This window comes from Synchiropus splendidus, chromosome 2 (genome assembly GCF_027744825.2).
Source record: "Synchiropus splendidus isolate RoL2022-P1 chromosome 2, RoL_Sspl_1.0, whole genome shotgun sequence".
Taxonomy (NCBI): Eukaryota; Metazoa; Chordata; class Actinopteri; order Syngnathiformes; family Callionymidae; genus Synchiropus; species Synchiropus splendidus.
In genome coordinates this window covers 27,629,547-27,646,485 of record NC_071335.1, presented here as the reverse complement: position 1 = coordinate 27,646,485, position 16,939 = coordinate 27,629,547, and the positions used below count along the sequence as shown (strand labels likewise).

The 16,939-nt window shown below is 48.8% G+C and overlaps 2 protein-coding genes across 4 annotated transcripts; one reads left to right on the top strand and one right to left on the bottom strand.

Moving 5' to 3' along the window:
- Nucleotides 1–882: 882 nt before the first annotated feature.
- On the top strand, nucleotides 883–14,521 carry zdhhc5a (zinc finger DHHC-type palmitoyltransferase 5a). Of its 3 annotated transcripts, XR_008413863.1 has the most exons (13): nucleotides 883–1,243; nucleotides 5,110–6,223; nucleotides 8,254–8,375; nucleotides 8,490–8,647; nucleotides 8,733–8,905; nucleotides 8,975–9,077; nucleotides 9,252–9,343; nucleotides 9,404–9,530; nucleotides 9,601–9,709; nucleotides 9,778–9,887; nucleotides 10,642–11,738; nucleotides 13,043–13,490; nucleotides 13,558–14,521. XR_008413863.1 is itself a non-coding variant. In XM_053855366.1 (12 exons), exons 2-12 carry the CDS (start codon nucleotides 6,060–6,062, stop codon nucleotides 13,278–13,280), a joined length of 2,493 nt encoding a protein of 830 aa, XP_053711341.1. In that variant the 5' UTR covers nucleotides 883–1,243; nucleotides 5,110–6,059; the 3' UTR covers nucleotides 13,281–14,514. The 3 variants fall into 3 exon arrangements, 2 of the variants coding, with proteins under 2 accessions (XP_053711341.1, XP_053711342.1); XM_053855366.1 differs by having other exon boundaries at nucleotides 13,043–14,514; XM_053855367.1 differs by lacking the exon at nucleotides 883–1,243 and adding an exon at nucleotides 4,181–4,227 and having other exon boundaries at nucleotides 13,043–14,514.
- On the bottom strand, nucleotides 14,160–16,689 carry tmx2b (thioredoxin-related transmembrane protein 2b). Its single transcript, XM_053855382.1, has 8 exons — nucleotides 16,397–16,689; nucleotides 15,734–15,794; nucleotides 15,558–15,671; nucleotides 15,411–15,487; nucleotides 15,241–15,347; nucleotides 15,110–15,175; nucleotides 14,911–15,040; nucleotides 14,160–14,768 (listed from the first exon to the last, which is right to left on the bottom strand). The coding sequence occupies exons 1-8, from the start codon at nucleotides 16,583–16,585 to the stop codon at nucleotides 14,607–14,609; spliced, it is 906 nt and encodes a 301-aa protein (XP_053711357.1). The 5' UTR covers nucleotides 16,586–16,689; the 3' UTR covers nucleotides 14,160–14,606.
- Between the last annotated feature and the right edge of the window lie 250 nt (nucleotides 16,690–16,939).

The following is a 16,939-nucleotide window of genomic DNA, read 5'->3' as shown; positions in this document are numbered from 1 at the left end:
GGGGCAATGTGTGTGCGGGGTAATCAGAGGCTTGTCTGTGTGGTGTGGGCTTATCCTCTGCCCCTGCTGTCAGCTTAATCTCCCCTTTGTGGTACACACACTCGCACCCGTGCACGCGTGCGTAAGCACGGCTGCAAGTGCCCATGAACACACGCGCACGTGCCCTGCACACACACGTAGACATACGCTACTGTGTCAGTGTGTCACATGAGAGGATTAAAACCTCATGTCAGCGGCGGCTTATGAGCTGAACATACTTGGAGACAATAGAAATATGAACAAGGCACTGTGATCCTCTTCAGGTCCAACAACAAGTCTGGCCTTTTGAGGAACTTTGGGTGGCCCGGGAAGGTCCTGAGAGGGAATCAGGGGATGAGTAAGATAAGGAACGATTAGATGAGATTAGATAAGATAAGAAGGAAGCCTGGTGGTGTGGAGGCTAATCTGAGGCTGCGATCTCAGGAGGCCTGTGGCTCGGGTCCCGGGTCCTTCACCCTTTCATGGTGGAGTTACAATTATCTGGCCCAGGTCTCCTCACACTCTCCTCCTTCTGTGGAGATAAGCTGTGGCGACCGTGACCCTGACAAAACTATACACTATTTATGATGTGTAAATTGAGGTACTATTCATTCATATAATGTGAAGACATTGTTTTCGAGTGAGATAAGAAGCTGTGTGGCATCATTTCCCGAATAAGCGTAGCATGCTAGCAGCAGATGAACAAAAGTGAGGATTTAACATTGTCATTCTCTCATTCTTGTTCAGATTTTAAGTCAATTTAATCACGATTTAGTGCAAACGTTGACGTTGTTGGAAGGGAGGAGCAGCCCCGCGAAGCAGCCAATCGGAAAGGAAGGACTCTTGATCGACACCGCCGCCGTCCAACCGGCGCATTTTCTATCGGGACACTCCTGTTCTGGTATCTGTCGGCCTCTTTGGAGATTGTCTGCCGATTTTGCTACAAACGAGAAGAACCAGGTTCAATTTTAGCCTTTTTTCTGCGTTCCATTGCCGCTGACGGAGCTACCAGCACGGAAGTGCATGCGCAAGAGCCGGCTATGCCTGGAACACGGATGTCGGCGGAGCGGCTAGCTGGTTAGCGAAGATAAAGGGTTCCTAAGTGAAGTAGCTTGATGATGTTAGCGCCTCCGCCGAGACTTACCTCCCTGCTGGGCCACTGGAACCACTGAGGACCGACCTGGATGCTGAAACTCGCGTCTGTTCTGGAGTAGGAAGCGCACAGGTAAGGTTAGCCCCCTGCAGCTAGCCAGGCTAATATTTCTCAAACATGACAGAAACACCAATCTATCAAAAGCCGCGCCATTTTGTATCGCTAAAGTTCGTTAACTTTGACCCGTATAGTTATTATTTCATAGAGAAGGCGCCTGTGTTTCAGTTGCACAGGAGAGAGAAGGTTGCTTTCGGGTCCAACCTGCCGTCACTGCATGACGCCCTCACCTCCGCGAATATCAAATGCAGTTGCTCGATTGTTTTACAGCCTTCTGAGTTAGTTTTAATACACCAACATCTCTCGTGTGATCTGAGCTCTGGAGCGTCGTAGCGTTATTGTCTGTCTCTCATCCCTGCGTCCACACCCCTGCCTCCTTCCTCCTCACGGTCGCCTCCTCGCTACCTTTTGCTCCTTTGCAATCCAAATAATGACAGGAAGCTCATAAAAACAGCGCCGACCTAAAGATGGTATCTGCCTTATGGTTATTAAATGGCTTGCATTCACGATTATGTGCGATATAATGTATTATCGATGCCAGGATTGCAACAGACTGTTTTCTCAACGGAGTTTGGTGTTGCAGTTGCCGCTAACGGGCCCGCAGTGCATTTACTGTACGAAGCTGCTTCAAATTCATTTTAAATCTACTTCACTGACGTAGAATATGTGGGGTTTTGAGGCACGGTGTCACCTCCGTAGTCTATTGAAGCCACCTTGTCCTCCTCATGGGGAAGATTGTGCTGCTAAAATGTGTGCGGCAGTGGCAAGTACCTCCCCCGACTGGTTCCCACAGTGGAACCAGTGACGAGTGTCGTTTTAAAAGTAGACCTTCATGGTTGAAGCTGTGATGTTTGTGGCTATTTAAGACACCATACCACTTCAGTGGGGAACAACTGTTTTGGCTCTATCAAAACTTGGAGCACTATATATATGATGGGAAAATATTGTAATAAATTAACAAAACAAAAATACTAGGCTGTGCACCTTGTTTGACCCTGCAGCTGTGATCCTGCTTTTGCTTCTTGAAACTAGGTTAAACTGGACAAAACTTTGCTTCATAACTGCAGATTTTGACCCCAATACGCACGTATTTTTGCAAATTTATCGGATATCAGACACCACATACAAGTATGTGTGTCCATGTACCCTGAAAACATTTTGATCTGTGGCCTCAAAAACCAGGTATGAAGTTGGTCTACATCAGAGGGAGATCAGTGTTATCACTGAAGAGTCTGCTGACTTCGAGAGCTGACACCAGGACAAAGCTCGGAAGTTCAATATCATAATTTAATATGTGATTTGTGATTCAAAGGAACTTTGGTAATACGGTAGTTGTAGTGGTTGGCAAAACTCTAAGTTGCCTTTGGTTTTAAAGTTAGCTCCACATTGCTTGCTCTGTAGTGTTATTTCGACAAAGCAACCGATGTACATTTGAAGCGAATGAAGCAGTGCCATTAATTGAAACATACTGATACGCTGTAATATGGGTGCAGGAGATGCGACTTGTTTGGGTCGGCATAGTTGCAATTTCAAAGTTAGCCAATAAGGGCCCTGATTTTACAGTAACCTTTGCGGGGGCAAGTGCATTATGAACTAATGCACTTGCATTAGTTCATAATGCAAGTGCAAGTTTTGGAGCCCACCTTAAGCTCCACACGACAACAAAGCTCATTCCTTCATTAAGACGATTGCACTCTTTGTTCCTGTTTTCCTTCACAGTCTGTCAACAATCCTGGCTCTTAGGGATTAAGGTAATTCCTACCCCAACCCCCTCAACTGGGAAAACATTGTTGTGATGATAATCTTATTTTAATTCTTTTTCTTTACCCATCTCACCAGAGAGAATTGTGAATGACAAAAGTGACATCATTGTTATAGTAATGACGTTTGGAATTGAAGTGGTACTCCGACTGCTCCAGACTGACAGGAGCACCACAACATCAGACTGGTGATTCCACTGTCCCTGTGGTCAAAATGTCATAAGAACATTCGGCCTCCCCTGAAGTCCACCTTAAAGAATCTTCACGTGGCAATTTTAGACTTCAGGGATTTGTTAAGCTCTTTGTGTCCACCTGTTGATTCTGGATAAGTTCTGTCACTGATGTATGAGTCAAATAAAAATAGATCCCAACATGAAGCTCAGCCGTCAGCCTGCCCTTTATCACCGCAACAATGGGATGCAAGGACGCAAAAGGCCCATTTATGCTCCATTTTACACACGAAAATGTACAGTCTGCTGCCAGGAAATGTACAGTCTGATCCAAGTCTGTTTGCACCTATTGTAAAATGGTAATAATGATTTGGAAAGTCCTGTCAAACTCGACTTGTGAGTCTGTGTGAATCAAGTCTCAAGTCAAGCGGGAGTTAAGGCTCCCTGGCATCTCCTCTTTTCCGTCCTGTCTCTGAACTGGAACAGTGTAGGAGGAAAAAAATCGAGGGAGAGCAGGAGAACTTTGCTTTCCGAGTTGGCCAATGGAAACATGTTGATTTACATATTCCACAAGATATCGCTAATCGAATGTGATCTCCTCTCCTCTCGAGTCCGCCAAACGTTTTGTTGGACTCTGACAGCCTCACTTAACCATATTCATCTCCACTGTGTCGTCAGTCTACTTCCACCAAAAGTCTTCTTTTCAAAATGTTCACAATTTATCAAGTCATTCGACAAATGTAATGTTTTCAGAAGTTTGTTTCGTCTTTGGAGCCGATACCGATAACACACTTGACAACTTCCCAGTTCTGATTCATGCAATATTAACGATGACTGTACATGATGGCATGCGGTGCCTCGTGCAAAGAGCTGCCCTCAAATTCATCATAGAGACCTGTAGTTTTTCTTTGAGGTCTTTTTTAAGTCATGATGGCTTTGATTGATAATCACTGCACTTTGTTCCATCTCGTCATGGTGGTAATAAAAAATGGGAAATGTTCTAATAAAATCCTTTTTGATACCTCAGATTCACTGTTCACTTGGTGTCAGCAGCCAGAAGAAAAGGATGGTAAAGAAAAAAAGTGACTAACATTTGAAAATGTAAATAGTTGACTGCAACACAGTTCTGCCTATTTATATGGACAGATTTGAATTGGGTGACTCTAGAATCGTTCCTCAAATCTTGATCTCTTCCAGTACAAATCAAGAAATGCATGATCATTTTTCCTGTGAAAATGGTGACTCAGTTCTAACTGTCGTGTCGCAGGATAAGCTGGTCCAAAGTGTAAAGGCTCGCAAATATGTAAGCGTCAACGAGCCTCCAGTCAGTAGCAGCAGGGTCGGCTCCAACACAGTTTCTTTAATGGCAGAGAACTGTGGTTGCTGCTACTGTGGCAGGCATCTAGATCATTTTTTGTGCTGTGTTTCATTAGCCTCTCAGTTAGTGGCAATAAATTGAATTATTTTTGATCATGTGTTTCTTGACTGTAGTCCTCGCTCATTGCCACTCAATGAATACCAGTCTGTGTTTTCAACTAGTTGATATGAACACAAATTGAAAGTTTCTTGTCTTGATTGATAACTTACAAACTGAAAAGGTGCTCTGGTGATTTCCAGGAATTTGGTAGTGATTTACACACAAGCTGCGTTTGTCCGTGCTTTTCCGCTGCCCTGAGATGTTTCTAAATTTAATAATTGAATCTTCTAACCGCCGCCATCATCCTGGCTGCTGACCACTCTGTTTTGGAGAAATTGATGGTGACGTTGGAAACTCCCTGATACACACAACTTTTGTTCAGTTCTGTCAGGAAGCTGTGTTTCCCGAGAATTGTTATCCAAATAGAGGGAGTGTTTGAGGGCGGTTTTCAATGTTCACTCTGTGTTTAGAAGCGTAAACTTTGACTAAGGTTCTTTCCAGACCTGACAATTTCTTTTTTCTTTGTGCCTGCAGAAGCAGCGCTGAGACCAGTCAAGGGGTCAGTTGGAGGCCAAGGTTTTGAAGCTGTCTGCGTCACACCATGATTGACAACGGGGAGCCTGGAGGCTGAATCTGAAAGTTGCTGCATGGACTTTTCATCATAAACCCCAGAAGAACCGTTTTTTTGTTGTTGTTGTTTTTTTTTTAAACATTTTTTCAATGCCAGAATGGGGCTCGATCTCAGAGGGGTTTGCATTTGAGACCATTATCCAAGCCTCGGTGCGCGCCGCTGGGGGAGGAAGCAGAGGGAGGTCCCTGACGGAGGCAGCTTCAGCTCAGAGGCCTGCAGTTATGTAACAGAGCAGAGATAAAAGCAAAGCAACTTTACATGGATACTAATGGATGTCCTGCTGGAGTTCCCTTCTGCACCGTCATCTCCTGCATTTTCTCTCCACCTCGCCTCCCTGCTTCTGCTCACATGTGAGGTGCTTTGAACCGGTCACCAGCGGGATGCCCCGGCACAGAAAGACCAGGCTATTCCACTGGCCCACTCACAGACTTTGTCTAAAATATGTTCTGATCTAGAACTTCTCACAAGACAACACCATTTTTCTATATTGTTGGAAAGACTTTTGACTTTTGCTTGCACTCCAATCTATGTTCATTGGATCAGTGGACCTGAAGCACAAAACCCTTTGAAGTAAATCATTATTTTCTTACTTTTTTTTTTTTTTTTTTTTTTGTCGCCTGCTGGTATGAGTTTTGGTCAAGCCTCTGATTCCCAGTCTGCGCAGCAAGAACTCTGGTTTTTAGCCAAAACTAAAAATGAACCTCTTTTTGTGATGCTTATTTGTTGAGGTTGATAAGGGAAGGTGTTAAATATTTGGCTTTTGAACCCACCGAGGGAGAAGTTCATGATGGACTCGATGTCTGGTGGTTCAGCGTAGCAGGCGTGAAAGTCACGTCACTGCTCACGGGAAGTGATGCCAGGAAGCAGCAGTAAAAGTGGGGGGCGAGGTACATCCTCCTCCCCACTCCCACATACGGTCGCCCCGCCCACTCGGCCACTCAGACCCTCACGCTATGTTCCTGTGTCCGCCGCCACGTTCTTCCTCGTTGGCTCGACGACGCTTTTCTTCTGTTTCACGTAAGTCACTTGATGTTTATTCATGCATGAACTGCTCATTCGAAACCCCATCTGTATTTCAGAATCCCTTCCTTGCATTTGTACAGCTACATTCGCCAGCTCAGAATCAGAATCCGATATTTCTTGGTGAATCCAAGACAGTCCACTGATTTCAAATTTCCCACAAGGTGACAGAATCCTGGGGTCGCGGGTAGCACTATAGTACTTGGGGGTCTGAATCAGACTGGGGTGCAAACAGGATTTTTGCAAGTTCCAGTTTTAGACCAAAACCAAGTCCTTGTTGGGAACTCCCAGGGGATCAATGCATCAGTGTCAGGGCCTCCTATGCTGCTGAAGCTCTGGGGAGAGTCCAGTGGAAGAACCTGGACTCAACCCAATCATGACGTGAACACATTGATCCAGCTGAAGGCCCTGGAGGATGCTGGTATTGACCTGGAAAACAGCTTGGTCTATGCCCCCATATCAAGGATCTGAGGGGTTTGGCAGTGTGTCGCCACCATGGGAGGCAGACAGGCGGGTGGATTCAAAACCGCGACCACCTCCGGTACAGCCTGACTCACGGTTGTGGCATCCTGGACTACAGTGAAACACTGGTGGCTCCAGAGAGGATAGATTCAATGCATGACATCACCATGGCGTCTCATGATGTTAGTCTCATGTAACCCCCCTGCTGTGTGGAAGTGTTACGTCCCTAGCAAATACTCAGGAGTATTATCCAAGCATCCTAGAAAGTCCAATCCACTCTTGTTTGATATGTATGTTTGATATTTGAAAGAATGTTTCAGAGAAGAGCTGAAATTGACTCAGGCCAAGACACACTGTCACACTTGCTCACATCAGAGTCTCCTCCAGCTCCGGGACTGAGTCTGGCAGAATGCTAAGTCAGTGATGTTGTAGTCCGTCGCCACTAATCTTGCTGATGCCTCACCCTGGCTTTGACAGGCAACTGCGAGACGAGTCCGCAGCACAGTCGCCGACTTTGTGGACGGTTAATGTGACAGAGTGAGATAGACGGGTGCGAGTGTGTGTGCGCGAGCGAGCGCTTCACCCGCTCTCTGTTTGGAGTGCATATGTGCGAAGATTTGTGTTTGTGGTGGGCAGCCTCAGATTAGCCGAGGGAAAATAGGCCAACATCTGTCACCCTGACAAAAGCCCATTATCTAGTCTCCAACTCTTTCTTTCTGAGTTGATTAGTGTTTTTGTGGCTGCAGCGGTTAACAGGCTTGACAAAGTCGCTTCAAATAACCGCCGTACCGGTCTCACTTACAGCTGCTATTGTATCATAATCTTTTTAGAAATGATTCATTTTCATATTGAAGTTACAATAAATAACAAACAGTAAAATACTTTCTGATATTCTACTCCTTAGTGAACCTTATTGACGGCTGATGCATGTCCATCGAATCCAAGGTCAGGTTCCAGGGGCAGCAGTGTAGGGATGGACAAAAATGCCAAAAATGTTATAATCTCGGCCTAAAATGCTTGTTTTCCGTGGCCTTATTGAAGATCTAAGTTATCGCCCATACCTACTGCAGTGTATCCTGGGTTGGCTCATGACCTCCATCCAGTCAGACGTGCCTGGTTGTGCCTTGTTGGACATTAAAAGAGGAGTACAAGATGCTGATGTAAGATTGTCCTTGTTGTAAGTTAGTATTTGAGTCACAAGAACGCTCCTGTGTCAGATCTGCTCGTCTGTATTTCTTCCACACAACAAACTAAAATCTCTGTTGATTCACTTTCACCCTGGCTGGTTGGATAAGGCTTGAGTGTCGCGACTATACCAGATATATTCATAGTTTCTCTTCATAGTTCTTGATACAGCATTGATTTGCTGTGTGAAAGGCAGGGAAAATTCGCAGTTGGCTTTCAGAGTACCAGGTCTGTTGCCACGGAAACATGGTGATCATGTGGAGTTAAACATGTTTGTCTTCTGCGCCTCATGCCTTGTGGTCCACGGAGCTGCTCTTGGCAGTCGGAGGGGGTCAAGTTAAAGGATTTAATAGACACAGACTAATCCGTCTTCCTTTCAGGTGTCCGTGGCTGTCGGAGCGGTTCTCCGTGGCAGTGCCCATCTACAACGGAGTCATCTTCTTGTTTGTCCTGGCAAACTTCTGCATGGCCACTTTTATGGACCCTGGCATCTTCCCTCGAGGTTTGTGTGGCTCTGTGGCAACTGAAATACATGTGCAAGATTCCGGTGTATTCCGTTGGAGAAGGGACATTTGGCTCACCAGTCCTGATGTTTTCTGTCGCCACATCTCTGCAGCGGAGGAAGACGAGGACAAGGAGGACGACTTCCGGGCTCCACTCTACAAAACGGTGGAAATCCGAGGGATCCAGGTCCGGATGAAGTGGTGTTCCACCTGTCGCTTCTACAGGCCGCCACGCTGCTCCCACTGCTCTGTCTGTGACAACTGTGTGGAGGTGAGCCTCGTTCACATCGCCAACGCCTCCTTCCCTCTGGCCGCCATCTTGTCCGTTTGAAACCTTCTTCTTCCTCCTCCTGCAGGACTTTGACCACCACTGTCCCTGGGTGAACAACTGTATCGGCAAGAGAAACTACCGCTACTTCTTCCTCTTCCTTCTGTCGCTGACGGCCCACATCATGGCCGTGTTTGGCTTTGGCCTCCTGTTCATCCTCTACCACCGCCAGAACATCGACCGCCTGCACGCCATCGTCACGTATCCTCACTTTGTTTTAGAGCAGCGATGCCTTTGTGTGACCCGATCCTTGACTTGTTTTCATCTCAGACTGGCTGTGATGTGTGTTGCTGGTCTGTTCTTCATCCCTGTGGCCGGTCTCACCGGCTTCCACATCGTCCTAGTGGCCCGAGGACGGACCACAAACGAACAGGTAGAAACTTCCACATAGATATGAGTGAGCGTCATGCAGAATTGAAACCTCCCGGATACTTCATCTTATTGACCCAGTTCCTATTCTGGAAAAACAAAAATAGCCATGTGAAATTGCTCATACATAGCTGTGTTTTGGGGGGATTTGTTCATCAGCTGTACTTTTCTTCTCCAGGTGACAGGCAAGTTCAGAGGAGGCGTCAACCCATTCACTAATGGCTGCTGGAAGAACGTGTCCCATGTCCTCTGTAGCTCCCAGGCGCCCAGGTGAACCCGAGTTTGTCACGACCAGCTCACTCAGATCTGTAACACTCTGCAAATCTCCAGATATTTGGGCAGAAAAAAGTGCGCACAGAGCGTCTCCGTGAGGCCGCCCTTCCTGCGGCCTCAACTGTCGGAGGTCCAGCTGGCCGCCAAGATCCTGGACAACGGCATCCACGGAGAGCTGCACAGGGTGAGGAGAGCAGAACCAACCCTGTCTGCCCTCAGCATTGGTTGACTGTTTTGTTCTTTGGGTTCTTCAGTCTAAGTCCAGTCTGGAGATGATGGAGAGCCAGTCATGTGACGCGGAGCCGCCGCCTCCACCCAAACCGGAGCTGCGCTACCCCGGGATAAGCCGAGGGAACACAGAAGGTGCTCACCCAGCTCTTCAGCGTTGCATCCAGAAGAACAGTGCAAACCGTGTTCTCTTCATCATGCAGAGTGCAGTCTCCTGAACAAAGCCCCTCCCACTCCAACCATGTACAAGTACAGACCCACCTACAGCCCTGGGAAGAATCACACGGCGCTGACACACGCATATGCAAACCAGGTAAACACACTCATTCACACACACCTGACAGCCAGTGCCATCAAGGAACACACCACAAACTCGCCCCATTTTGATGAACTGCGTCTCCTTTTTTTTTTCTTTTTGTTTGCTGCGGCCATTTTGGTTTGATTTCTCAGTGGCTTTCTGTTGATCAGTATCAGTAAGTGATCTTATCCATGTTAGCTGTGCCTCCCCTCTAGACTCTGGGCCTGACCACTCCCTGATAGTTTCCACTGTGTTGTTAATGTCTCTTTGTTTTTTGCGACCCTTACTAACTATGAACTTTGAAAAGGACATGTTTGCCCCCCTGAAGCCATTAGTTTCGATCATTTGATCAAGTCATAGACGAGGCCAGGTTTTCAACTACTAACTCTCACCTCCTTTTCCTCTTTGTCTCCTCCCGAACTCTGACCTCTTCTCTCATTATGTCGTGGAACTATTTGATTTACCTTTTTGTCATTAATCCAAGACGTCAGATCGCTCCTGCGTGTCCCCTTATTTCCCAGTAGAGGGCGCTGTTTTACTTTTTAAATAACCTCTTGTGCTGAGAAGTGAAAAATGGTGTCCTAAATTTTTGCTTTCACTCAGATGAAAAGTGATATCTGATGGTTAACAGATGCATTTAAAGAACATGTCGCGTGGTCTTGCTAAAATGTGATTCTGAGTAAAGCTGCTTCTACGTCCCTGGTTTCCGTCTTACTCTCTTCTTGTATCCCCCTTCTTCTTTGTCCCCCTGCTGCTCTTGCTCCTTCAGCTAAGTCGAGGCGAGAGTGTTGGCAGTGCCAGGGACTCGTCCTCCTCCACCTCCTCCCTCCTCCAGGCCAGCCAGCAGCCAGGCTTCCGCTCCCAGCCGAGTCTGGACCGCAGGGAAACCTCCACTGACAGAGTAGGAGTAGGAGTGGGTGAGGGTGGGGATAAACGAGAGGGGGGAAGAGAGGTCGCAGGTGGCGGCATCCCGGGCTACTCCCTGGGTGGACATTCGTACCCCTCCTTCTCAGACCCCGCCGTCCTCTCGGGAGTGGCGTCCCGCTCCTCCAGCTCCACAGCAGCCGGAGCCACCCACGTTTCCGAAGCGACGACCACCTCCACCAGCTTTAAGAGCTTGGCCAATCAGACCCCGCCTCCTCACCACCCCTCTCGCAATGGAAGCCTGTCGTATGACAACTTGCTTGTTGGCACTCAGGAGTGTGAGAACGGCAGGGCAGGCGGGTCGGCCCCCTTCGAGGTCTCACCTGGAAGGTCCCACACCCCTGTGACAGGCTACAGCTCCCCCTTCCTCCCCGCTCTCCAGAGAGACGCGGACATGCACTCCCAGTCCTCCCAGTCTCCCCATCACCACCACCACACATCCCACCCCCAACACCACACGTATCTGCACCGCTCCTCCTCCACCTCCTCCTCTCCGCCTCCACCGCCCGAGCAGCTGCTGGGCGAGGTGCACCCCCCATCTGGAACCCGGTCCTCAGGCCCACCGACCACGACGGCCCCCCCGCCCCCACACCACCATCATCACCACCACTCGCACCATCACCACCACCACTCGCATCACCACCACCATCACTCATCCTCCTCCACTTCCCGACCTCCCCGCTTCGCGCCGCCTCAAGCTCCCCCTCACCACGCCTACCCGTACCGAACCCGCTCCACCGACACCCCTCTGGACCCCACGGGCACCTCCCAGTCGTCCCGAACCCTGCACCCGCCTCCCCTGGGGAAGTCCCTCTCCTACTCGAGCGCAGCTGCTGCCGAAATGCAGTACCGACTAGTCCGGAAGGCCTCCGCCTCAGCCGGAGCCAACGCAGCCGGGGTGGGCGGAGGCATGGGAGGAGGGGGAGGAATACAAGCACCCAAGTGAGTATGAGTTCCACTTCTTCTCAGGACGACTTGTCATGTTAACCCAAAAATTCCCCTCTCGGCCTGAAATCCTGACTTCATGATTGACTCCTCCTCTCCCTCTTTCTCTTCCTCCTCTTCCTCTTGCCAGATTTCCTGTGAGTTCTTTCTTCTTCTTGTTTGTCTCACGCATCCCATTGTGTCACTTGTGATGTCATCGGGCACAACATCAGTGTCGTCCAACGACATTGCAGAATCACACAACTTGACCCTAAGATCCGGCATGTTTGATATAAGCAGATGACTCTCTGTGGACTGAGCCACGTTGGGCTGTCGAGCAAAACATCAGCGAGCCACTGTCATTGCCATTTGAAGCGACGCTATGGCCCTGAATGTGCTGACGAACCGTGTCCTGCATGTTGTCACGAGTCTATCTTCCTGTCGCTGTATGTGACCTGCATGGTGACCTGGACATCCATCCTGCTGTTGACCACTGATGATTTTGTTCTGTGTGCACAACAATGAGGCTCTCACGTGGCAACAGCCAAACCTTATTCAAACTGGGGGTGACAAAAGGTCTGAGCAAGAGTTCCATCTAAAAACCAGGCCCAACACTGTGGTTTTTCCACTTAACCATGTAAAACAACGTGCGAAAACCTAAAGTCAGATATGTGACAGTCCTTTCTCAAAAGCTTAAAATGAAATTCCACTCAAATGTCTCACCTATGTTCGCCATTAACTACATGTCCCACAACGCACCTTGATTTTAGAACACTATTTTTCTTCCCCCCCACCCCAAAAAACTGTTTTTCTTTTTTAATTTCCTTGTATTTTGTTAATAATGTCAAAGGAGTCTACTCTATATTTTCAGACACATGAATGTTGCATTAATATTAGTGTATAAAGCTAACCATTATCGTGAGGATGACATGTAAATGTGCAAGGAGAAGCTGCGTTCAAGGACACCTCACAAATGTAGGTGCGAATCAAGGTCACTCCCAGGTTAAGTAATAAACACGACTGTCAATCAAATGTAGCCATTAGCACAATGATGCAGTTGAGCGACTGCAGTGTTGCTGCCCAGTGAGATGCAGTAGGACAGTGGCTGAACATGGAGGTGGGGTGATGTAGAGGGGTTCATGGTGAGCTGGCTGGAGCCACCTGAGAATGTCTGTGCCTTCTGTTTTCTGATGGAAAGTAGTTCCCAGTTGGACTGTGGTCTCATGCTGCTATCACCCACTCAGCTTCTTCCGTGGTCTGCATGTCGACTCAGTGGTGGCTCTGCTGTGGTCAACTCATCTGTGTGTTTTGTTGGAAACCAGGGATGAGGCGGTCCAGGCCAAGGCTCCGTGTCGGACCAACGGCGACAAGCTCTTCCTCTCATCCTCCTCCTCCTCCTCTTCCTCGGGCCCGACCTCCCCCTCGCACCTCGTCCACGCCGCCGCCGCTCGTCCAAACAAGACGACGACATCGCCACACACCCCTACGCACAAACCTCAGGGAGGTGGGGTGAAGAAGGTTACGGGCGTCGGGGGGACCACCTACGAGATTTCAGTCTGAGGACCACGCATTCTTATGTTTTTTTTTGTCTGGAACTCAAAACTGCGGCGTGAAGTGACTTCACGTTGTTTCAAACTGATGAAGCACGACGGAAGACTTCCTGATGTTTCGTGATCGTCGAGTCTGTGATGGAGCTTCTGACAAAAGTGCCCAGAGAAAAGACTGGCCCGCCGACTCTCTGCACATCAGCAGACGATGTTCCTCTCGGATGTGAATACGACTCCGTGTTTGTACAGAGTGATGTGGTTTTTTTTTTATGTGGATTTGTTTTTTTTAGGTGTGAAAACGTGGGACGACAGCATGCTCCTGTGTTCTGGACCATCCAGAGGAACCGCAGCCGATGGCAGTTTCCTTCAACAATTGCCTTTGAATTACAAGTGTTGTCCTTTTTTATGTCACGGATTTTAATTTGAAATTGTTTTATATGAATTTCTATGGAAATATAGCTATCGTAGAACGGAGAGTTTTAGACTCAAAAGAGGCGTTGTGTGTAAAAAGATTAAAGCAGCAATCTGAACGTCACGTGACTCACTTTGTCCACCGTAGCTACTTCAGCAGCTCTTTACAAAACCTGGCCTTTTATCTGAGCAATTTTACAGTCACACCACGGCAGTTTAGGAAGTTGCAGGGTTGTTTTTCACATGTGAGCCAGCCTGATGAGGCTAGAGAGGAGCATGATGTTTGCTGATGGTATAGTGAGAAAGGAGCTGGTTATACATGTCTGAATGAGAGGCAGAGAAGATGAGGGTTTTGAAGAAGAGCGTGCAGGCGAGGGGTCTGGGTCGAGTCCAATTTCTTAGTGATAAAAGGAACAAGATCAAAGTAACCCAGAGATTAGAAATGCTTTTGGACCGGACCAGAACAAAGTCCGGCTGCAGCTTCTCTTCATCCTTTTGTTTATTGCAGTAAAACAAAGCCGGTGAATCCAGCAGACATTCATACACGGGCGCAGCTCCAAGGAATTCAACACAACAGATTTACAGCAACTCAGGTTAGGAATGTTAAGAAAAGAAAGGGAGCTCGACGTCAGTCCCCATGGAACTTGAGCGATATTTACATCCATGCAGTCCTTCACCATGGAGGGGTCGCCCCCACAATTCTGCTGACTGGAATGTCACTCATTTGCCTCCAACTTCTGAGGAACATGAGCATGAAAGGACGGGGCGTCACCTCGACTGCAACACTGAAATAAGTTAATCATTTTAACAAAGTGATTGTGAAATTCTACTCTGGTTAGTTGGAGCGTAACAATGGCGGCGGCGCCGCGCCGCTTCAGAGCTACTGAGGACCGGTCAGTCAGTGGAAGGCTGTGCAGGGAAACCCTTCTCATTTGTCCTTCTTGGTCTCCTCTTCCTGCGCTTGCTCTGGCTCCTCCTCCTCAGGGACGGGGGGGAACTGCGACAGGCCCACTTTGTCCCCTTTGGTCTTGTTCATCTTCTTGGACTTCTCGTAGAGTTCGTTGAGGTTGAACTCGCGGATGATGTTTTCCTGGTGAAGACAAAAAGCAGGAGGTTTGTGAGGGTGAAAAGCTCAAGGTCTGAAGTCCTAAAACATGATGCCAGTCTGTAAGACATCTGAGAACATGTGGATGGTGGAGGGAAGCTGAGGTCCATGATACAGAAGAACTGACCTCTGTGAAGCTCCAGGACACAGCTCTTCCTTTCTTGTCCACCTGGGGGCGCCGCATCACCTCCTTGCCGCCCTGGAACAGCACCAGCGAGGGCAGCTGCTTGGACAGAGGCGAGGTGGAGACACGGTACCTGCGCAGCAGAGCGGATGGGCTCAGTACCCTACGGTGGGAAAAGCAAGTGGACGACAGAGCGACTCACTTCTTTGACACATCTCCGTAGCGACCCACATCCACTTTGCCGAATTTAAGCCCAGCGCAGTTGTACCTGGGACAGACAGGGTTTACACGACAGAACAAGACCCGTGTGTGCAGCTGGTCGACGGGTCTCACTTGAGGGAGAGGTCTGCGTAGACTGAGGCGAACGACTGACACTCCGGGGACCAGTTGGCGAAGAACTCAACGATCCACGTCACGCGTCCGTCTCGGTCCAGCTCGTCCTGAAACGCAAATGCGACTCAGCCAAACTGAACAGCGGGTTGAGGTCCAGTTCACGAGCTTACGTCGATGGTTTTGTCACTGAAGTACTTGATGTACTCTGGACCCATGTAGAGCGGAGGCTTGCAGGTCATGAGGAACACTGAGGTGTCACACACACACAACACCACGTTAGACATTGCATCACCAACCTGTGTGTGTGTGTGTCTGACCTATGCACAGCGTCAGGTACAGCAGGCCCATCCGGACGTCCAGGCGGAAGAACAGGATCACGTTCGCCACTTTGCTGAACAGGATGATGTTCCCGACGTGCTGCTCCACCGTGACTGACAAGAAGCAACACTTGAAACACTGGTGGCTTCAGCAGTGAAAAGAGGTGAGGACTCACTCGCTCTTCTGTTCTTCATCATGACAATGGCGCTGAGGAACATGAGGATCTCCACTTCTCTCTGGAAACATCAGAAAAGAAGCAGACGTCAAGTTTCTTCAGCAGGAGAGAAGCGAGGGTTGAGGAACCAGGTCCCAGGCTGCAGAGACGGAACCATAATCTAGTGGAAAACCTGGGCATCTTTCCTCCAACGCTCCCTCACGACCCTGATCACGGCTACATGTTTGTGAGGTTTGAGTGGAGGGTTCAAATCCTGCTGTGAACCTGAGTGGACTTTCTTATCTTCTCCAGTTCTTGATGAGCTCCCAGAGCACTCTGGTTTCCTCCCACAGTCCCAAAACACACCCGTCTACAAGCGGCTTGTGATGAACTGGCGACCTTTCCAGGGTGTCCCTCATCTTCTGCCTTATGACGCAAACCGGGACACAACGTCGAAGATACTACACAATGACGCGCATGCGCAAGGGTTCAGGCGCGTCCCGAATGAACGCAGAGGTTATGATACATCGAATCGCGTCGCTAAACCGGTGTTTCGGTGGCATGAGAAATCAAAATGGAGGGGAGGAGCTTTAACTGGTGGTGTTTTCAATGAGCTCTGGTGCGTCCACCCGCTCACCCACTACAGTTAGCAATGAACATCCGAGTGAAACGTCTGGCACCGACCCAGTCGAAGTCGCAGGAGTTGCCGTCCTCTCGCTGGGTGCTCAGGTGGTCGCACACGCCGGGGGTCTTGCGGACCGCCAGAAACGCCAGAGACATGAAGAGAGAGGCCACATAGTAGGGCTTCAGCAGCCACTTGTACACCTGCGGCAGGTGGTACAGGAAGGCGAACAAGGGCGTCAGCAAAGCCATCGTCCAGCGAGCGAGTGATCTGCGTTAGAGAGGACGAAAAAACCCTCGCTGTGGCCGCAACAGAGAGGGGGGGACACCGGGATGGACTGTGCTAAGCTAGACGTTAGCCGCGAAGGTCATGATAAGGCAACATCCGGCCTGGACCTACAAGAATAAAACCACAAAAATAAACTCCAAAAAAACGAAAAATGAAAGATGAATCGTAACCAACAATATTTAATCATACAATCATATAGAAATGATGGCAAAAATCATATGATCTGATGAGCACCATTGTGCAAAGTATAGAGCACGAGTGTCGGCTTTTCTTGTGAAACGCATTTCTACGCAGTCCTGGAAGTTACATTTCACTTC